This window comes from Cuculus canorus, chromosome 18 (genome assembly GCF_017976375.1).
Source record: "Cuculus canorus isolate bCucCan1 chromosome 18, bCucCan1.pri, whole genome shotgun sequence".
NCBI lineage: Eukaryota > Metazoa > Chordata > Aves > Cuculiformes > Cuculidae > Cuculus > Cuculus canorus.
Window position 1 is genome coordinate 7,654,898 of NC_071418.1, and position 23,935 is coordinate 7,678,832.

Consider the following 23,935-nt stretch of genomic DNA (forward strand, 5'->3'; position numbering starts at 1 on the left):
CCCAGCCCAAACAATTGCAGATGCACATACTGTAAGCAGTGGGAAGCTGTCAGCTACTGTGGAGGTCTTGTTCTGGAAAGCTTGAAGGCAACAGTCAAAAAAAAACCCAAAGCCTGGAATCAGACTACACTAAGAAGGACAGAGGGAATATTTATGGCTTACCCAAGAGACTGTCTTGAAGCCCCAATACCTGTGAAAGGAATGCACTCTTCAAAAGCCTAATGAAACACTGACTAGAGAGGGAAAATGCACACTGGAGAAATACCTCTGTGATTAACAGCCAAAAGAGGTGACATACGATTAAATATATTAGAATGCATACTGTCCATAAGGAAAATCACAACTAAATAATTTCAACTTTAGCTCCTGGGGGGTGCTTGCTATTTATTCCTTGGCTGTAAGTATGCCACTTTGATGCCATCTCAGCAATGGTCACGGCGCCCCAGTGAACGTCAGTAAGGCAGCAAAGAGAACCTGAGGCAGCAGGTTCACGAGTACAGAGGTCATGGCCCAGGAGAGATTGACTCCAGAGGAAAAACAAACAACTTTTATTCTGTCAGAGCACTGCAAGCTTCCTTCCCAAATATAAAATTCTCTCTTGTTAGTCGTATGTGCACTTCTCATGATCTATGCTAAAAAAAATCCTTCGATTTTTCCAAAGTCTTCACCTACACAAAGTGAAGTGACAGTGGCTCCTTCCGAGGCCAAACGAGCTCTCCGACTCAGAAGGTGTTGAATTGCAAAGGTGAAGCAGGCCAGAACTAGGAAGTATGCGAGGTCAACGCTTTTCTCCACCTATTTACTATGAGCACTGCTTCTTCAGATGGAGAATATGGTTTAGTTCCTTCCCATTCAGAGAAAGGGTGTCTCTTTCAGCATGTCACAGACAGGTAGAGCACTACTGAGGGCGTATCCACAGGTTAAGCAACCATTTCCCCTAGGCAGGGAATGGTTCAACAAGTAAAACTTCTGAACTTCTACAGGAACCAGGTGGAGACTGGTACCATTCTGCATGCCATGAAAACCTACTATTTCATTGCAAACTCCTTAACATGCAGACATGTAAGCTAAAATTGTTGTGCGTCCTACCAACACTGATAAATCTGAACATTGAGACAAAGCAGAACCAATCACCCAGCTTTCTGCTTGGGAACTGACTGCAAGCGATTACATCTGATTACAAAATAATAACTCCACAAAATGTTTGCTATGTGGAAGCATTTCATGTCCTGCAGCCTGCAGGAGCCCTGCCGCACCTGGAACTGGTTGCGGTAGGGTGTTTACACCATTCAGAGGAGCAGGCTGGTTGCTGTGTGGTGACCAGCCTCTCCAGGGCAGTGACGCAGACCCAACACAACAATCATGCTGGCTGCTACTTATCACAGACCTAGCTGGGACAGGTCACCAAAACCACCCATCCTCTTCCTCCTAGTCCTCTTGTGCCCTTTCTCTGCTATTAACCTAATTCTATACAGAAATACAGGACACATTGCTTAATATGCATAGCTCTAAAGGAATCACATGCCAGCTTATAAAACAGATGTCTTCAGGTGTGACACCAGGGGATGTTTGACAGCATTTTCACAAAGACCCCTTAAAGAACAGCTTATTGACAACAAAACCATGCTCACATGCCTTGCCCTATCGCAAGAACCACTGCACCATTTTCCTTCAAGCCTTTTTTCCCCTCCTCTAAGTTGTATTTATTAGCTCCTGATGAGAAACCAGGAAACTTTGAAATTCAAGACTTTACCCTATTTGCTTCTCTTCCAAGGTTGCAAATCAAAGTTGTTTGAGCATTTTAACTACTTATATGTTGCTAAACTACATAGGAACCTCCCCTAACACTCTTCTATAAAGCACTTGGGTACACCCAAAAGTAACAGATTTCTCAAAATATCTAGATAGTAGCATCATGGTACAACAGGCAAACACAAACACTGAGTTCACAACTCCTAAGCCTAGTTGTATCACCAACCTAGTATCACCAGCTACAGCAAATACTGTGCAGTACACTTCAGCTGTTTCTTTCCTATTGAAAGCTAATAAGTCAATGAAACAAAAGAACACCAAAAAAAATCTGCTTTTCCTGCCTTAACAGCATTGCAGTTTGCAAGGTCTATAATGACCACTGTCATACATTGTGATTTTGCTCTTCAGAATGACTTAAAGTTACCAAAAAGCTCATTTTCTTCCAATACTAGAATAGTAGAATAAAACTCACATCTCAGAAACATATTCCACAAGGCCCTGTTTGCTGATAATGAACTAAATTATTTTGTGACATCCTTTTACTCAATTTCTCTGAAGCCAGCGTCCAATTTTGATTTTAGGCACTACACTTTTACCGTAACCTCCAAGGCACTGAAGAATGAAGATTCAGGAAAGTCATCATACCTGTCTCCCAACATTCTCCTGGAAGGCAGCCTAAGGAACACAGAACAAACATACCAAAACGAGTTAGGTTTGCTTTTTGATAAACACCAGATGATGCATTCAAAACACACAACAATATAAATGACCCATGGCGTTTCTTTTTTAAATAAGGTAAGCTTTGTCAGTAGAACAAGCCCAGAGGGCTTTTTTGTTTCTGCGTCGCTATGTTCTGCTGCTCTTAAAGGTGCATGTTGTATGACAGAAGTTGAAGAATGCAAGTTTATTAAACCAGTCACACCCACAAGAACGCTTCTGAGCAGTGACACAAGGCTTTGCGCTGGAATTGACAGCCAATACCTACAGACAGCAGAAACTGAGACAGCTCAGTTTTGTCTGACCACTTACATGTAATTGCTAATAGTAGGCAAAGTTTCATTATTTGTCCATGAAAACTTCAGGCAAAAAAATATTGAGAACGCAATATTTATTTGAAAGACACCAAACTGAACACATAATGAAGCACTGACGTTATGTAACCTGAATACAAAATCCCTGTATGTTTCGTGAATATTCTGCATGAAATTAAACAAAACACATTATCTTGCTAAAATGCAATGACTACAACTACAGAATCACAGATTGGTTTGGGCTGGAAGGGATCTTAAAGATCACCGGGTTCTAACCCCCCTGTTGTGGGCAGGGACATCTCCTACTGGATCAGGGGCTCCAAGCCCCATCCAACCTGGCCTTGAACATCTCCAGGGATGGGGCAGCCACGGCCTCTCTTGGCAACCTGGGCCAGGGCCTCCTCACCCTCAGTGTGAAGAATTTCTTCCTAATGTGTAATCTAAGTCTTACCCCTCTCCTATGTAGAGACATTCACAATAAAGTGAATCTCTCTATTATTATGGTATACGGAACAAAACCTACTTGACTCCCTGCACTCTACTTAAATTTTCTCCCTCTGTCAAAAAAAGTTAATTATTTTTTGAAACTTCTGTAAAACGTAACGCTTCTCAGAGAGGAAAGGTCATGGTTGTCTGGACACTTCTCCTAGGGACTGTCAATGTCTCCACAAACACCAGCACCAGTGATGGAGTGCACTGCCACCCGACAGTTCACTGGCACTCAGTCCATACGGAAAATGCTGGAAGAACTCTGACAGACAGAGCTCCGTATTTCCTACATAAACACAGTACATGTGTGCTAATCCACCTGTAAAAACAAAAGGTTAAGTCACTTCACCAGGGCATCATACTCCACGTGTGGAGCAATGACTCCCAGAACATAGATGGAGCAAGCCCTACTGCAGCCCGAGTCTCAGAGAGCATTTCTGTGGTGATATCTGTTTGGGATAACAACTGCAGTTCCTGCAGACCTGCCTGGGCTAGTCCAGCTCCTGCTCCCAGCGTATCCATGGTGGGACACGGAGCATAGGCTCACTCTGAGCCACTTGCCCACCAGCTCAGCAGGTTCTGAGCCACCTCAGCCTGTTCCTGTGCTGCCAGTAGCATGGCCCCAGGTGGAATGGCCTGGGCTGTCCCCACGGCAGCGCAGTACAGATCCACCCTCCACTGGGGCAACACAGAGCACAGCCTTCCAGAACAGCCCCAGGAACTGCAGCAATACCCCATGCTTGTTCTTTACAGAATCACAGAATCACCAGGTTGGAAAGGACCCACTGGATCATCGAGTCCAACCATTCCTAACACTCCCTAAACCATGTCCCTCAGCACTTCATCCACCCGTTCCTTAAACACCTCCAGGGAAGGTGACTCGACCCCCTCCCTGGGCAGCTGTTCCAGTGCCCAATGACTCTTTCTGTGAAGAATTTTTTTCTGATATCCAACCTGAACTTCCCCTGGCGGAGCTTCAGGCCATTCCCTCTTGTCCTGTCCCCTGTCACTGGGGAGAAGAGCCCAGCTCCCTCCTCTCCACAACCTCCTTTCAGGTAGTTGTAGAGAGCAATAAGGTCTCCCCTCAGCCTCCTCTTCTCCAGGCTGAACAACCCCAGCTCTCTCAGCCGCTCCTCATAAGACTCGTTCTCCAGCCCCTCACCAGCTTCGTTGCTCTTCTCTGGACACACTCCAGAGCCTCAAGATCCTTCTTGTGGTGAGGGGCCCAGAACTGAACACAGTATTTGAGGTGCGGTCTCACCAGTGCCGAGCACAGAGGGAGAATCACCTCCCTGGACCTGCTGGTGACCCCATTTCTGATACAACGCTGCAGCCCAGCTCCTAATGCAGATTTCACCCCTTACCTCTCTGCTAACACACGGTCCCAGACAGGGTTTACCGGGGCATCACTTCAGGCATCAGCTCTCTTTTTACCCGCACACACCAGCTTTAGATCCCTTTTACGTTGTTGAGACCCTTTCACCCAGCACAGGGAGGATTCAGCAGGGTGACGCTCTCAACTATCTCATTCAAGGGATTTCTCACTTTAATCACACTTTAATCACACATTGAGCAGCAAGAAATGTGCTGCTCAGATAAGGGCCTCACTGTGAAGGCCCTTTTTTTTTTTTCTTTTCTTTTTAAATCAGAAACTTCGATCTCCAAACAACACAATCAGTCTTAAACAAGAGACACTTTTATTCCCCTACAATACATCCACAGGCCCAGGACTGAAATGTAACATGGCAAAATCATTGGGAAAAGATGTGTAGGGGCTTCCAGAGAGCGCGCCAGGAAACAGCTATTGTTCGTAAATATTTCACACTGTAGGAATGTCAGAATCCCACTGCTGCAGCACTAGTCCATTTTCTAAATTCCTTAGAAAAACAGTCATGAAGATCTAAGAAACAGTCCAGCAGCACAGCAAAGCCACTTAGCATTCGTCTGATGTATTCTAAGCACCTAATTTATATGTCAATTTACACCTAATAGATTATAAAAGAAACACACAACTTTAACCACCGCTTATTGGGATTGATATCAGCATTGCCTTACTAAAAATATATTTATTATTATAGTTTAATAGCCTTGGAGAAAAATAATCAGTCTGTTATAGATTCTCACACTTGCATTATGAACTTACACTTCAGAAAACATGAAGAGAAATACGGGAACTAGCAAATTCCTGCCTACGTAGCCCAGTAGCTATAAAGCGTCCCAGCTGCAGACCGTAACTGCGTAGGGACTGGGCTCCCAGCTGGCTGCTTAGGCTGAGGGAAGTTCATGAGCATCACTGTGAACCTCCCACCTTCAGTGGAGTTGCACATTTTATAAAAAAGAGTGGAAAGGTGCATTTTCTCAAAGTAAGTTTTCAGTCAGTTACGGGGAAATGTACACTGAAAATCAAGATAGTAAAACAAAAGCAGAGAAAACCCCCAAAGGAATGTAAACCCAGAAGGCCAGAGAGTTTAGAGTTCTATTGGGAAATCTCACTGCTGGTTCAAGAAGGCTTTGTAGAGAATGCACATTCCAGCTGTGACAGCTTAAACACACCGCTGTTCCAGGAGAAGAGCATCTAATCCCAATTTTGGCAAAAAAACTGATACGGTAAATTATTTTTCCTGGATGTGAGCAGTACATTGGACACAAAAAGTTCAAAGGAAAACTATCCCCACATTATTATTCTGCTAAAGTTTTGTGAGAGAAAGTAAAATATAAAAACGAAAATAATGAAACATACTGTTTATTGAAGGGAAAAGGCAATTTTCTAGAGCTCATGTAGTGTTGACAGAATTCCCTCCTCCTTCCTTTAGCACTTTTTTTACTCTTGTACAAAAGATTTTTCTTCATAACACTCAGGAGGAAGTAACTAAAAATGTGTCAGTAACTAGAAAGGTTACTATTTCAATCATACTTTCAAACAATTGCAAATCCTTAAAAGATGCCAAACATTTCAATTGTTTTATTAATAATAACTTTTATTTTTCATATAATCTCCTTCTAGAGATGGAAAAATTGGAGGCAAAGATCTTAATTTAAAGATTCTGTGCTATCAGAACCAAGACAACCACCATCCTTATAAGCTTAATACTTTGCAGTTCCCACAAAACCAGAAGAAATATGAAAACCTTCTCTAAGTCATGATTTAAAAAACTATCAGTCAACCAAGAGGAAAAAACCCCACTCTTTAACATGTCAGGGCTGAATGGAGCCCAATTCAGCTTCACTTTTTCATGTGATTATTCCTTATAATGATTATTCATAAAAGACGTGCACAAGCTGGCTCAGAATGCTTCTGGGGCTTCAAAAGAACAGTCTGGGTTTATTCTCTCTGACCTAAGGGTTCAAAATATCTCTATGTGCTATTTTGTTTTATTGGTGCTCTGCATTATAATATATTGCATATTGTAATAGATGGGAAGACAATAAACATGTTGTTTATTTATGCATGCATTTAACGGGAGTAATGATTGGAAATAATTAGGAATCCCAGGTATTTTTCTTCAAAACTGTAGTAATGCCCGGTAAACACAAAGTATTTATTTGCCTGCCTTTCTAAAACAAGAAAAAAAACTTTCAGTACTTCCGTGATTCTCCATCAAAACAGCAAATTTTGACCACTTCTGAATCAGCATGTACTCATGACAGAAATAACTAGACTGGAGATAACTGAATTCCACACTGCTCCACAGCTTAGTTTAAAGCAGAAGAGGAAAGGGAGCAGAAAATGTACTGTGTTTTGTACGTTTGCAATATGGAAGCACACTTTGCACTAAGCTTGTACAATTAGTAAATGTACCTCGTTTAGCACCATAGTGCACGGTCAAACTATTGCTTTATTTTAAGTGTAGAAACAATGAAGATCACTCATGACAATTACATCAAGGCACTACAGGTAAACAGCACACTTGTAGCAGCAATCACATTACAAAGAATACTCTTCTTTATATAGAATTGCCACTGATTCCTGGAACAATTTCAGGAATTCTCTTTCCATCATCTGCACTCCATGTTTTGTGCAGTTCTCAGGAAAGCAAAGCTACCTTTGTTTTCATTTAAGGATTTTATTTGAATAAAGAGACTTCAAAATTAACCAAGAACTGCACATTTTGCAGTGCCTAAAATTTAGGTGTTGAAGTTTTGGGGAAAGCAGCATTGGTCATATTCATTAGTTGGACAATATGCGATGAATACGTTCTATCTGTACTCAGCAATCTGCAGCATCTTCACTTCTATGGTTTGGTTTTAACCTGCTTAGACAAAGTGATTTGTGATAAGGACACAAGCAACTGACTCACTTCCCCAACAATTACACTGCAGCTTCACTCAGCAGTTGAAGCCCTCAAACAGAGATGCTGCTAGAAAAAAGTACGGATGCTATCCAGTTATCTCTGAAAAAAGCCTTCTTATGTTATAAATGCTTTAGCTTTCTAAATTTCAGTCAAAAAAATAAGACTTGTTAATTAATTTTAATTAACTTGCATGGTGCAAAGACTGCCACCTTTTTGGGTTTTTTTCCTCCTAAATGCATTCACAGTTCAGTTTATTCTTAGGAACAGACACCTGTTCTTCAGCAGACATTGTTCGGTCTTGTGTTCGAGTTAATACAGCTACAGTGTGGGGTTTGGTATAACTGCATAAGATAATTTGTTTTATCTGTTGAAATAGACAACTTATACTTTATTTTTTTTAAAGCAGTAAGTTCAATATACACAACACACTGATGTAAACTCTCACAGATGTCTATTCTCTCTTCTCCTCAAATTCTTCAACCTTTCCTCCATAAATTCCCTCCTAAGAACACAAACACATTCAATTCCCAATAGCATAAATGTTTTCCACAGAGAGGTCCCACAGGACATGCTTTAGTGTCAGTTTTATTAATCGGATAACGACACCTGAATAATGGCTTTAGCACTTTCTTTTAAACCATCCTACAGAAAGAGTTTTGTACAATAACTGAAAATATCTTTGAAGGAGAGACATTATTCTAGAAATGCTCAGCTTACCACAATTACAGAGTAACAGCTGATGAGCAATTAGAAAAGTGTAACTTCACAAAACTTACCAGCTTGGTGACTTGAAAAACATACAGTCTCAGTATATTATGTATTTCTCTCTTGCCTTTGATACTCTGACTAGAAAATGATAAATAGCTGTTTCTCAGATACTTTATCTTAACCATCACAACAATAAACCAGCAGATTGTGACCTGTAGCCATAAATCAAGATGTGGATCTGAGGATTACAGAATTTAAAATCTAAATTTACACAATACTTTTAAGAATTTTAAAACGCACTCTTGCTCACAACACAACATATTGCTTGTATACCATAGTTCTACACAGCTACGTCTACATATTATCGAATTAAATGAAAGCAAATGATAACACAAACATATAAGCTAAAATGTGGTAACTTACAGAAGCAGCTCTTCTGCAATTAATATCACGATCGAAAACTGCAGCAATAACCAATGCACTGCGGAAATAAAATATTGAGTATTAGTACCAAAAAATATGAGAAGAAATACGTAACACCATTTCAACATTTAGACTTCCAAGCAGAATACACAGCACTCCTAAGCAGCATTATTACTATTTATGAATACAAGCCTAAACTAAAATTTGTGCTGAAATAACCATGTACTTCCTTGTTTCTCTACTTTGCTCTGGACTTGCACGAATGGACAACTGCCATCCTAATCTATCCAAGCAACTTAAAGCACACACAAATATGTTTAAATGCACAAAATGGTTTTCTATTTTAAACACTGCATGAGTTTAAAACCCGGACATAACAATCATCTCTAACGTGTGACTCACGAGTGCAATTTTAAATTAAAACTTGGAAACAGTTTCTCAACAGCCAAATCCACAGCAAGTCTTGTGTAAGGCTTAAGCAAAACTAAAAGTGAAGCAATGGAAACTTGCAGCTCTCTCTACAAGAACAATTATATCCTCTAAGTAATAAAAATCAAAAAACCAATACGCAAATCCTGCTAAAAAGCAACCTGCCACATAAACTGCAAAGCAGTTTTATTAGCAGATGACCTGCAGATACAGAGGCATGATTATACAAAACTATTTCTTTGTGCACGTGAAGCCTGGTAGCTCTGCGCAGTTTAATAATTCTACCTCAAAAGAACTGCTTTTAGAAGATTTGCCACAGAACAGGACAGACAATTTATCACAGGACACAGCGTCTCCAGCTTTAGAAATCCACCTCCAGCATTCAATTAACTCCAGTGACAAATAAACATCACTTCAGGAGAATCATTTAAGCAGAAAATTACTCCTTTCAAACTCTGAAACTCTTCATTACAACATTTATTGACTCCAGGCAAAACTGGAAATAAATACTGGGTGAATCGTAAATCCCAGATAGCTTTGCCTTAGCATAAAGTTATTAATTACAACGATAATATCAAACTTCCCTGGGTGGTGGCTATCGTATTCCTACAGTGTTGTTAATACTATGTTGTTAAAATTCACTGAAAAGAACACTTGATGTTGCTGCTGTAATTTCAGTTTATCTCCATTGAGGAAAGCAAGAATGAAATGAAAATAAACCCCAATAAACTGTTCCAGAGCCAGCAAATGCGTTCTTATTGCTACCTGCATAAGCAATTCCTCTCATTGCCACAAAGTCACTAGGTGATTGTAAGACAAAGGGTGGTCACTCAAATGACAGTGACAGGAGGAGCAAAGGGTTAAGAAGCATTCCATAGGGAAGCAGCATACATGGGTAACTGCTGAAAAAGTGTTGGGTCATATGTATCACCTCCATCCCACATTTGCTTAATTTCTTTTCTACCATACAGAAAAACTTAAAATTTGTTTTTAAAGGTCATTTCAGAAGTACATAGTTCTGATGATATTAATAGCTTCCATAAATTTTTTAATTCTAGAAGAAAACAATCAAAACTAAGGAACTGGTTGAAAAACATTCTAGAAAGCAAAATGAGGCAAACAGAGCTGTGCTGGGTTAGACCAAAATCTTCCCCAGTCATCACTGCATCTCTGACAGGGGCCCAGGATGGACATTTGGGGATGAGGGGAAGTTATACACATATTAAATATTTTCATACTGATCTGAAAGACCATGCAGTCTTTTCAAACTGGAAATGTTAAAACACCACCACTGGAGAATAAATACTGCTCTTTGAGTTTCATATTTAGACTTAAAATATGGTTTACCAAATATAATGGAAAACAGTTTAAAGTCATTAGACACAACAAGGAGTTTCTGGCCAGTATTTCAGCTTACAACCAAAGTACTTTTCCACTTTTTCTTATTCTTCTGTTACCTTAAAACAAAGCTGTATAAGGAAAACCAGCAGAACAACATACTGTTTCTGTGATGCCACCCAGGTTATTCAGTGCTGCAACTCAATACCACAGGTAAGAAAAAAACCACAAAGCAATCTATTAATTTTTTCATTGCCCTCGTGGCCCCAGTATATTCATAAATCACACTGTAGTCCCTGGTTTATCTTTTTAACAGAAGTATTTTTAAGTTATCAAACTAAACCAATATTTTATTCCAGTGAGTTTGCATTTGAGAATGCCTGCTCTAACTCACGGATCTGCAAGGGAAGCAACATGCCTAAGACGGAACGTGTCCGAGGTGTCTTCGCCTGTCTGCCTCATCGTGGGAGTTTATGTGATACTCCACCAGGATTTCCTAACGTAAAGAAACTGTTTATGTCAAACAAAGTGGGATATTTTTTAAGCTAGTTAAAGAATCATGTCTTGACTTGCCTGACGTACCACAAGCTGACTGCCAACAGGTAGAGCAGAGAGCAGCTCTGCATCTCGCAGTCTCTACCAAACTTTTGTAGTTGAGTGACATTTTAGCCTGTACGCACGATGAGCAGTTCAGCATACAATAAACACAAATGGGCTTTAAAAACCAAGCTGCAATTCTATCAGCCGAGGAATAATTCTCCCTTTCTTTCCTATCCCTGCCTCTCTCCTATCTCCTCTCTCACCGATCTGACCAGGAAGTGAAAAGGACTCCAAGTGTTAGCAGGTCGCTTCTTCAGCCAAACACACAACTCGCAGCCCGGAAGCCAGCCAGGTGAGAGACAGCAGAACACAGGAACATCAGAAATACCAAGTCACCCTCTCATTAGATGCACCACACGTACCAAACAATAAATCCGAACTTCCTTTATCCTCTAGTCTATGCCAATCACAAGCAGCAAGAAGCTCGCTAACCTCTGAGAATTCACCACTTTATTCAAGGCTACCTTCCTTAAGCTGCAGGAAGGGAAAAGAAACTCTCAGAGCTCTTGCCAATCTGGCACAAATCCAAAATTTCCTTCCTGAGCTCAAAAAAGGGAACAGTTTAACTTGTAACAGGACAGAAAACTCTCCTCCCTACTATACACTGGGGAAGGAAAAGCATAATGATCATGACAAGCAAAACTGTTTTGAACAATCCAAGCAAGTTAAAAAGCAGGTGAGACTGGAGATGGAGCTGAACCTGCTCAGCACTACTGCTGCAAGTGACCCTTTTCCCACTCTGTCAGCCATGCCAGAAAGCCTGCTACGGTGGCTGTACAGCCAGCGGGATGATCAGAACAGAACTCAGCTCAATTCATTTTGCTTTTGCCATTTTTTTTCTTTCTTTTTATTATGTAGAGAAGCACTGACCCTCTCCCCCCCACCCCCCCACTCCCCCAACTTTATCCCATGCAGCTGCGCTGTGATAACTGCAGAAGCAATGCAGGGGAAGGAGGAGGCAACAGCAGCTGCTCATGCCAGCATTGCCAGGGCAAAGAGCCTTCCAGACTACACGCTCAGATTTAATTCTTCCTGTTGAGCTCAGCAAGAAGAATATCTGAAGAGTAGGAGAAACACAGAGACTATTTCCACTTCTACACCACACACTGCAGAGTCCCTCTAACCCAGCTCGCCCTGAGCTCTTACTGTTCCTACCAGCCACCCATCATCCTATGCTGTGCACTGTGCTACTTCAGTCCCGAAAGTGCTGCGGTAAAATGATAAAGGTAAAATGAAAAGAGCAATAAGAAAAATGCTCAGAGCAGGAGTTACAAATGCTGCTGGTAAAAAAAGATTTAAAAAAATAAAAATAAACATGAAAAAAGCAAGGCATCCAATGCCTCTGCAGGAAACAACTTCACCCAAGTGCAAGACACAGTAGGCACTCAAGTCTTTTCTGAAGGCAACATTCAAATACAGAGAAGAAAAAAGCTGTTCTCAATATTTCATCATGGTACAAGATGTAGCTCAAAGCAATACTACAGATTTCCCCAATTCTGCACAACAAGCTTGCCCTGGAGCAAGCTCCAGCCCTCTTCCAGAGCCACACCTTCCTTTTTTTTTCCCCTTCTTCAAAACCAGGGTAGAACTGTGGGGAAGGCAAAGCTGCCTGCACTCCCACAGTGCACGCACCGCTTGTGTGAGCGTTCTGCTGCATGGTAGGTGGCAATTAGATCCTCCTAAACAACAATTCATGTATTGATTACCTTCATCATTGAATGACAGATAAATGAAACTAATTCTGACTAAGCAACAGTTCCAAATAATTTCAATAGCCAGCAACAGTTTAATCACTGTAATCGGACAATAGAGTAGGAGTAGGCTTTCCTTTTCGATTTTTGTAAACGTTTAAACTGAACAGCTCAGCTCCTCCATGGGCACCTGCTGCTGCACAGATGGGAGCTCCCACACCCAGGGGCAGGAATCAAATCACTCCTACTTCCAAGTTATTGAATCATGTTTAACTTTCCTTGTAGGTAAGCTTAAAAAGACAGCGTGTACGTGGAGACTGGGAGAGAAGAACATCTTGCTGGAGCAGTGCTTTTATAAAGATATGCCTGAGTAGAACTTCAGTCCACGCAAGCATTTGAAAACGTCGTAACGTTACACTGCAACAAAAATGAAGTTTCATCTTCTTTGTCAAGCATTTTCTTTTTGTGGTCCTGCAGTTTGAATAAATGACGTTGAGTTTTTAGAAACCAGTTTAACTGGACTTGAAAAAAAGTAAGCAAATTTAAGTATCTTGTTGAAATACGGATAGGGAAAAAATACATGTAAAAATACGAGCAATTACTAATAGAAATACTCTCAGGCAAGCATTCCTAGTAAGCATTTATCTTTTCCCATTTATTTTTCCTTTTCTTCTTAAAAGAAGAGTGGTAACATCAGGACGGAAGGGGCTGATCTATGACCTAAGTTTGTAACTTCAATATTCTGACAATTCCATCATCTAACAACAGAATTCATAAGAAAACAGAGGAGAAACAACTATCACTGGATATGGAAAGATATTTCTTTGAAAATGTCATGAACATTACTAAAAAAAAGAATTTTATGCAATTTAAGGTGATTTTTCACTAATCAAAAGTCGAATCTTTACATCCTGTGACTACAGAAAACAATGTCTTTCCATTACACGATGGAACATTAACTTCACAGGCAAGGAAAGGGGAAAAAAAAACCCATCACCAAATTACCCCTCTGCTTTAGTGTGTAACTGCAGGACCATGTGCTGAATGGGCTGGGGGCAGGATCCAGTGTAAGCAGCAAACTTCTTCCATACTTCAGTACCCAAGCAAGTTTCCTGACCTGATACCCAAACAAGAGCCATGGTAGAAAGCAGGGGGACACAGAGCAGCTCACTGGTTAGCTCAACACTTTCTGGTTGCCCCCAGAGCGCGTACTTTGCCCCAACAACCACCTTCTGAGGCTGAGGGCAGCTCCCAGCTACCCACACACCCACTTCAGCACGTGCTGTTAGAGACTGAGAAACAAGGATAAAACATTGCCATTTCCAGCACCAAGACAAATACAGTCAGGACTGCTCATTACATTTTTAAGGAGGCAGAAGCTCTCCTTTCAGGGGAACGTTTTTTTTTTTTTCTGGTCGTTTGTATTCTTACAGGAGTGGATGGCTTAGCTGTGTAACTCATCACACAGTGGAATTTGTGTACTTTGTTTCAAGATGCTGAGTTCTGCATTTTTTAAGGATAGCAACGATTTGCTTGTGGCTCGGAGTATGACTCTTCCCTAAGTGAAGCAGTGACACACCTAAGGCTAGATTTTAAAAAAAGCTGTCTGTAATTACCGGCTTGCTGACACAATAGGTGAAACTGTGTGTCATCCTGCATTTGAATATTTGTTTTCACCATTTCTCTTTGCAGTGGCAATTCTACCCTCAAGAGCTGATCACATTCAGAACAGGTACGGCCAACAAAACTACAAGGATTTTTAAGTAAAGCCTAAATCTAGCATTAATTTTTGCTACAATGCTGTGCTGCTCTGTTAGAAAAACTAAGCATGTACAAACCACAACATCTTACAGGTGACCACAAGCAATTCTGAGCCTACCCCCTGCTGTCCACTCTGCTTCTCTCCACTCCACCAACTCATCCCAAACAACAGAAGCTGTTGCAGCTGGCACAGCCACGCTGTTAAATGGTATTACTGCTATAGGGAGAAGCTGCAAATTGAGGTTTTCTAAAAAGAAAAGAAGAATTTGTTTGCAGAACAGCCTGAAAGCTAAAAGAAAGGAGCTTCTTCAGAAACATAACGTCCTTCATACCTGTCCACCAGTTCTCACTAACAGCTTTGGGACAGTAAAACAGAAGATCACATATCATGCAAAATCTTGTACTTAACTTGGAGAACAACATTGTTTTGAATCGTATTAGGGTGAAAGGAGTAAAAGAAATCCATTGCTCAAAGCATCATGAACAGAAGAAAAATTCCTGTAGACAGAACAGACTGGAATTCTGCTAAATCAAAGTTGTACACACTCATACTTAGGGTTTTTTAAGCTTCACAACAAACAAGTTGCCAAACCTTAAAGTTTGTTCAAATCAGACAGAGGAAGAAAGCAGAGCATTTATTTTCCTAAGGCTGCTGACCAACCTAGAAAAAGCACCAGTTTTGAACCAGACTTTAGTATCGTTATGGCTGTGCTCATCCTGAAGATTTCCTTGCACGAATACTCCTGTGGCTCTAAAGACAGCAGTTATTTAACTGCATAACTGCTAACAGCTTGTTGGAAACATCCATAAACACCTTGTGCCTCCATCAATACCAGTACCCTTGCTGGTTATGAATACAACCCAAGATGGCAATCACATGATAATTTTTCCAGGCAAACATGCCTTTAGGTATGTTTATAGTAAGAATGTCAGACTATACGTAATTTGCCGTGAACTTAGCTAAAAGGGAATTAAATTCAACCCTTCAAAAGCAAATATTTCCTTAATAGTTTAATATGACAAGTGCCAGTGTGCTTAACCTAAAGCGGGTCTTTTCTGGAGCACCACGGTCTCTTTCTGAAAGTCATCCAGGAACAGGGAATGGCATCATCACAGCGTGGTGTGCCAGAACTCCTCCCCTTTAGACTGCGTACCACTGTAGATAAAACATGACCAAAACAGCAGGAAATAGCTTTATTGGAGACACAAGGGTAAGATGGCTTAGAAATTTTGTCTGCTTACTTTGGTGAAAAGACATGACAGCTTAGAAAAAGAAGGAAAAAACACAGCGTTTGGCCTGAAGAAATTTCATAGCAGGCTCTTCAACACAAAAACTTTATCAAGGCCTCAAAAACCCCAGGAGCCACGTACCACACAGATAAGAGATACTGATATGTGACCTGGCAATAAAGGACCAGCACTGGAAAGGGAGGATGGAAAAAGGATGAAGAACATCAGAGACCAGCAAGGGTACGGTACTCTGGTATCAAGGAATACAAATGGATATGTAGGGCTTACAAACGGTTCCAAAGAACTTAAAAAACATGGTTTAAAGAAGAAAGAAAAAGTCATATATTCTTTGGGAACCTGCTGAGCTGAGTAAGCAATTCTGTGTTTCCAAGTCAGGCTGTTTGGATGAGCTGGACCTACACAGTGACTGGAAAAATCATTCTGCCAGCAAACAGGAAGCAAGGCAGGCCCTGCAGGCAGAACCAGAGCTCTGGAAACCAAATCGCTGCACAGTTCAAATTTTTTTCTTTTCTTCTAAAAAAGATGGTACTGTACACAGAATTGGTGAGGCTGTGCTTCAAACACTGTGTTCAGTTCGGGGCCCCTCACTACAAGAAAGATATTGAAGTCCTGGAGCACATCCAGAGAAGAGCAACGAAGCTGGTGAGGGGCTGGAGAACAAATCTTACGTGGAGCGGCTGAGGGATCTGGGGTTGTTTAGCCTGGAGAAGAAGAGGCTGAGGGGAGACCTCATCACTGTCTACAACTGCCTGAAAGGAGGTTGTAAAGAGGTGGGTGCTGGGCTCTTCTCCCAAGTGACAGGTGATAGGACAAGAGAGAATGGCCTCAAGATATGCCAGGGGAGGTTCAGACTAGACATTAGGAAAAATCACTGATCAAAACCCAAGATGCCCGAGTTGCTACTATTAATAAGTACACTAGAAGACTGCCAAGAAATTGCTATAAGCTCTCTCTGTGTTTGCAGTGCAAATCGCCTATTAAAGACACCCTGAAATGTCGGCCTGTGAATTGCCAACACAACAAACAAATGCCGGAGAGAATCCCAAATAAAAAGCAAGAAAAACAGGAGCAGAAAGAAAAAAGGTAAACCCCATTTGTATCTGCAGAACTATCCTCTGTATACAGGGACAAGCTGGATCTAGTCCGCCACTGCAGTACGACAGATTTTGATGTGGGCACCTTTTGAAAACCTGACTTTTGAAAGGTTTTGAAACAGAAACCACTGATTTGCAAAGATGTACTGCACACACCTCTGTTCAACCCTAAATAGAGATGAGCACAGTGGTCATTCTGTGCCAGGGTCATCTATAAACCCAAAAGTTATCAAAGGAGAAAAATACTCTACCAAGTGATTTTAACTTTAATAAAAAAAAATTTAAAAATTTCCTATCAGTCATAATAAAAATTCCGGGTTTCAAAGTGGTATCACTTTGCAGAGCTTAGCTCTTACCCCTTTTAGATACTGGGGTTCATTTTATTATCGACTCAAAATAAACTTTCAGTTGGAAAATTTCAAAACGCAAATTATGAATTGTATGGAAGAACCAGGAGGCTCAGAAATGGTTCTGTAAAAAAAGCTGGAGGATAGTTTATCCTTTCAGGCCTAACCTGTTCAACTTGCAAGTTGCAAGGTGGTCAATAAAGCCCTGCTCCATTCCTCACACCATGCTCACCTGATGAAGTACCAAATCCTGCACTCACCTGAACAGGCGAGAAGTAACTGAACAGCTGAGAATTAACTTCTGTGCTAAGTTTTCTAATATTTGCAGCTCTTTATGACTCCGTGAAGCAATTCCCCAGTTTTAGAGCAGTTTGTTACTTCTGTCTTTACTGCACTAAGGTTCCAAATCTTAAACTTCCAGAAACTGTTTTGCTGCACTCATCATAAAGCCCGCGATCAAGCAGACAACAGATAAGCCCCCCGCCCCCAAAGACTCCACTAATGGCTCTGAATCTCCTTACAGTGAATTTCCTTGAATTTCTTTAGTTTTCTTAAGACAGATAAATAGAAGGAAATGAAGTAATCGCACTTGATAAAGAAATATTTAGATGCACTTCAATCCAAAACGTTGAACAGCACCACACTGCAACAGGAAGAAATTTTAGATTTCAACCATTCTGTGGAAAGGCAACGTTATTGTTTATGTCATCATCATCACCATCATCATCCCATCCATATTCAATTATTTATCTTCGTTTACGATAATCAGCATATCTCATAGCATGAATCAATTGACTTCATTAAAAACTATCACAGAGAAACAAAATATCCATTCCTTCATGAACAATATGCAGAGATCAATGACTTTTATTCATGTTATATAGGACACATACGTTTTAAGCATGAAGGGATGTACCCTAAATGGATGTACTACTTTTGGCTAATACCTCACTTTAAATGCCTTCAAGATACAGTATTAGGTTCACAGATTATTAACCTCTAGAAGACACAGAATTAGACTTCTGGATTAATTTCTAGCTTCTTCGTAGTTTTGAACAGATTTTAAATAATAACTGTAAAAAGCTCCATTTCTTATTGCCACGACTTACCTTGCTATCTGATTAATAAAGGGTATCAGTTCTACAGGATCATAAGCTCGAGCGAAAGCCCAGCACACGTAGCACGCTGCATCTCGCACGTTGGAACCCACGCTGCACGCCCCCCTTTTCTCATCATAGATGAGTGCTTTCAAAATTACGGGAACAACTGGAAAAGAAAAAAAGCACAAAAAGCAACAATTAGGACCATGCAGCTAATCAAGAAGGGATAAGAGCACTCAATGATCAACAGAGAAAAGACACGGTGAAGTTGGGTGTGAAAGAAGATAACACATGCCTCTTATTTCGTGCTAATTTTGAAGTTGATTAGAAAGAAGTATTTTTGTTTTCATACACTGTTTTGTGTATTTGTCAATAGCAGTTTATTTTTTCATTCCATTCACATTTGGAAGTTGGATGGGATATCTTAGAGGATATCTTCCAATCCAAATCACTCCATGATTCCACGATCAATACTGATAATATCTTGAAAGGGACAGAACCACAGTTTTTGCTCACTCTTCACGCAGAGTGACGTTCAACGTCATTTTTGCATCAAGCAAGTAAGCGGTGATATTTTTCTCCCTGTAGAGATGCTATTTTGAGCAACTTCAATGCAATGTTTTAAGCCTGAACTCATCAGTATTGCCAAATTGCAGAGATCATAAAGACAGAACATGCATAAAACTGCAAATTGACCTAGAAATACAAACAGTGGTTTGACTGCACAGATACCCAGAACGGCGCCCACCGCATGCCTCTTCACCAGCACAGAGTGTGAGCCCAGAAACCTTTGATGAAAGAAAACAGCGTACAAAAATCAATGTTTCTTTTTTTCCGCCCCTCATATCACTCATGTTAATTATATCAATTGCACCAACCTATCAGTTTTTGTTAGACAGCAAGGAAAGCAGATGGAAATCTTTGCTTCCTAACCAGACATCGAACTGCCTTTCTGACAGTACTGAAAATGCACTGATAGTGATCCTACTGCCCAAATGTGCTAGGGCCCCACAGAGAGATGCAAGACCAAAGCAGAGGACAGCCGCCTGTGAAGGGGCCTTTTATTTCTGTTATGCTTCCTTGGAGTGGTGCGTACAGGAAGGACCACTGAAACACAGGCCAACAATTAACCGAAACTAAACTTAAGTCAATTATTAATGCTACACTTGATGGATTCAACTGGTTACAGGAACTGGAAAAGATCATCAGCAGGAATACACTGTGTTTCTGAATGGAAATAACATACTCCATCTTTTGAAGATATTCTGTTTCTTCTTGCTGACCTAGAAAACCATCCTCAACCGATAGGGTCAGGATCTCTTTAATGACACAACACTGCAGACCACAGAGTTTCATCCTGGAGAAGAGCAGCATTCCCTGCGCTCGTGAAACAAATCATGATCCAAAAACCAACTAATTTGACAGTTCTCTTATCCAAGGCAGCTCTAAAAACACATGCATCAAGCATTGTTTCATTGTTGACAACCGGAGGAAGTTTGGACTGAGTATGCATTAACCAATAAAGGCATAGAAGCCACGGTCCTCAACAGACTTTACACACTTTACAGAGGGAGCTCCGAAGGAAACAGGGGTGCATAGAGCTGCATGCCAGCACCATGGCACCTCAGCAGGGGGGCAGTAACACGATACCGCTGCTTAGGGTTTTTTAATCATATTGGGGAAAACAAAGACAGCAGATTATTTAAAGAGAAATACAGGGAAATTAAGATCCCAGAATCTCATCCCAAATACCTTATAACACCAGTACTACCATTATAAGGAAGCAACAAAAATAAACCTGGGAACTTAAGCAGATTAAGGATTCCTATATCCCCATTAAAACTGTGGAAGACAATAAGAGAGCTTCCAAAAATTTAAAGAAGAATTCTGTTGCACAGTTCTAGCAATATACCACAACAGTTTAAGAAATACTGTAAGCACGCAAGGCTCACCAGAGGGCTTTTTTTTTGTATCTGCAAATCCATACATACATATAATTGAAATACATCTCCTACGTATTCATTAAGAAATTAATAAACCCATAGAAACAACAGCCTCTAGAAAAAAAAATAATTTCTCTCTCAATTTTTCTTTCTTGTATCAAATTTATCAGAATGCACTTTTCCTTAGAACATACTTGTCAAAAGGTGATCCTATTGAACAAGTAACGGAATCGCTGAGCTGTACTTCATTAGCAAACTGCCTGGATACACCTGAGCGGATATAATCACAAAATAATTAAACTTCAACATTCAGTTGAGCACTGCATGCCTGCTACTTTAAACAAACAAAAAAAATGCACCCCAACTGGAGAAGGGCAGTGTTAAGGTGCCATTTACATCCACTTGAACCTCCTGAAGAAAATAAAGCAGTCAGAGGGGTGGACAAAGTATGGCTATTAAAAGCACAAGCACTACATGAGAAAAGAAGCAATTCCCATCCAGGAAAGATGGATGGCAATTTGGGCACCTCCCAGTTCCGAAAGAAACTGCAATAGAATTCTTTAACTATGTTGACTGGCTTGTTTTGAAAAATGCTGCATCAACAGATGAAAAAAAAAAATGGAATTAGCTGGTTCTGCAGGAACACTGAAACAGACGCCACAGGCAATTTTGCAAAGCTGCTGTGCATTCCCTTCAGCTCAGCGATTCCTCTAGCTGGGAGCGTGCTTTCCTCTGTGTGCTGCAGGGAATGGGGAGGAAGGACCCACACACAGCTCCTCACATTTGTATCCTCTGTAGGAAAGAAAAAAAAAACACATTTTTTTTCAATTCCAGGCATTAATTTCCCAAATGAATCAAATACCAAACAGCACCGGACTCAATAGGGCCAGTCTAAGTGAGAGGCGCTGCTGCCCAGGGTCTGGAACAATCAATACTGGGAGAAGGCTGGAAAGAGCCGTGCTCTTCCCTCAAGCAATTCCAGCTCTCCCTGCTACCTCGCAGCAGGCCTTCAGACTCATACCACCTTGGTGCCCTGCTCCTGTATCTGGGACTGAAGGCATCGCTGCATCAAGAGAAACAATACGACCACACAGTCTGGAGACCAAAGGGGGTAATAGAAAGGAAGGAAACAAAAATCGGCATTCAGAAGGTGAGAAAACAGGGAAAACAAGTGAAGTGTGCACCAGGAAGGGCGAAGTAAATATAAACACAACTATGAAGACAACAAGGAAAATGCTGACCCAGGGGCCATCTGTTAAGGTTTTTGTGCTTATCACTGCTCAGATCTTTTCTGGTGAACTGTGGACTTTGGGAAATACTACTTTAAAACTGCATCCTGACGCGTTTGAAAAAGCAGGCCCAGTTATTTAAGAGTCATCAAGACCCCAAAGAAACACTACCAAAAATTCCAGGTCTCAATTCATTCTTTACCCTGGGGTTCTCCGAAGCCAGTGCGGTGCCAGCAGAGCCTGCCTGAACGGAGCCACGGTGGAGGCAGACGGTCAAACCCATCACTAGCAACTGAAATGTCTCAGAAAAGACCTTCCCAATCGACAGTCTGACAGACACTGTTTTAGCATTCTCTCATGGACATTTTTCATCTCCAGTAAAACACTACATTACATTTTATTTATGTGACTGTTCACATTCGTACTCTTCTAAAGCACTGTCTGGTACACAAAGCAGTGAGGAAGTTCAAAGCTTTGCAGTCTGCTCCTACACTTTGTATCTGTTATGCCATTTAAATTCACCATTAGGGCCACCTCTCAAATGTTCAGTGTGGTCACACCACTGTGCTATGCTGCTCACTATTGTTTCAATTTTTCAGATTTAAAATCATGTTGAATTCATACATAAAATCAATGTATAGAAAAAAAAAAGACAGAAATAAAAACAGCTTTAGGAGGAAAAAAGCTTCCAATAGAAACTTAGTTTAGTTTGGAAGGACGGAGACAAATTTCTTTAATTTTGAAATGATGAATATGCCCTTTTTATTTAAAAAGTAGGAGTCTGGGAGGAGACCTGAATTGTTACTTAACTTTAAAAGTTCCCACTTCTTTCATAGCTCTCCATTACAAGTTTGCCATTAAGAACAGAGGATAAGTGGTGTCCACTCCCAAACGATCATTACAGCAGCACCCACCCCCTCAGCATGAGGAGGCTGAGCCAGCCCGGTCCCATCCCCATAGCCCAGGGGCATCAGTAGGCACCTGCTGGCTCTACCAGCCTTGCCCAACATCACTGCAGGTTGTGACACAGTTCTGCTCCAGCCTTGGGAAAATAAAGAATCAGCTTCTGCCCTCAAAGCACTACCCACAACAGATTGCTTTTTTCTCTCATACTGGAAACCAGTTGCCTAGATATTTCACTTTTAAAACCATCGGATGCTCAGCACCTTCCAGGTGCAGGTGCTAAACACTCAACCACAGTGAAGAGAGCTTACGGGATGCACTGTGTACTGACCGGACACACGTAAGGAAAGGCAAAATGTCCCACACTACTACTATAACGAATGCTTTTAAAACCATCCCTCACACAAACCTAGAAAAATCACACAGCCCTGTGTTACTTTAACTTCAGAGTGTCTTTCTTTTTTAATTTATTGCAATGTTTATCATATAAAACACACAAATACAGTAATTAAACAAACAAGCCAACCAACCAAAACCAAAAACCTGTTCCGTAGCCTTAGGTCTTGTCTCCACAAGAAAACTACGAAATTTCACATCAACCCTATTTCATTTAAAACAATTTGTTCACTGGACATCATGTTAATTAAGAACGGTTTAAATTTAGTTTAAAACTAAAACATGCCCCACTAAAAACAGATTAAGCTAATGCCACCTTTTAGATGTCTTATATTTTGACATGGATCATTTGCGCAGAGAAGCCTTCTCAATTCCTAAGTGGCACGCTGCAAACCCTTCTGTTTTTTTAATTATAAAATGGAAGAGGAAAATGCTACAAAATATTGGATGTGTGCTGTTACTGAAGACAGCGCTGGACACAGCGTCACAGAAGGAGCAGCTAAGAACATTACAATTAATGAATTACAAAGCTTAAACACAGTTATAAGTATCAATACAAGGAATAATGATTTTATCCTTCAAATTTTTCTTCAACAAAAGCAGCTCACTGCAGAAGCTCACTTCAGTAGGCTCAGCCTCTTTGTGAGCCTCAGGCACAACAAAGAAGTGTAAGCAAGCTGTGCCTACAGTCTGTTGGCTTCCCCTGTGTAAAACAACACACGCATAGCTATCATCTGTGTGCTAAAACAAGAATACTGGCTTTTCGGTGTAAAGAATTTCAGATTTGAGGCCACGTGCTCTTACACAGCACTGCAGCCTCTTGTAGAAAGAGAGGCAGGTCCTAATCATAACTTCATTAGGGTTGTCATACTAACAGTTAATGTATCAACACAGATGCAAACACAGATAATGTCAGGTTAGGCCTTGACAAATATTTAGAAATGAATATTTGTTTAAAGTTCTGCCACACATTTATGATTTGTTCTCATTTCCATACAAGCTGTTCAGAATTTACTGTTAAATCACCATTTCATCCACAGGATAACTTCTCCGGATGAGGAGCAGAAAACACAAGTGATGCTGCGTCTCGTGACAATCTCTCCCATGTTTCTGTGCAGTGCCCTGACATCGCACCCTGTTGGGCAGGGGCACGAGCTG

At 40.9% G+C, this 23,935-nt stretch overlaps 1 protein-coding gene across 2 annotated transcripts in view; it reads right to left on the reverse strand.

Moving 5' to 3' along the window:
* Positions 1 to 23,935, reverse strand: part of TBCD (tubulin folding cofactor D) — a 124,619-nt gene that overhangs the window by 52,962 nt on the left and 47,722 nt on the right. For both annotated transcript variants that reach the window (XM_054083264.1, XM_054083263.1), the window contains exons 14-16: positions 18,316 to 18,472; positions 8,696 to 8,753; positions 2,398 to 2,427 (exon numbers count right to left, since the gene is read on the reverse strand). In XM_054083264.1, coding sequence (XP_053939239.1) covers positions 2,398 to 2,427; positions 8,696 to 8,753; positions 18,316 to 18,472 — 245 coding nt within the window. The remainder of the gene's footprint in view (positions 1 to 2,397; positions 2,428 to 8,695; positions 8,754 to 18,315; positions 18,473 to 23,935) is intronic.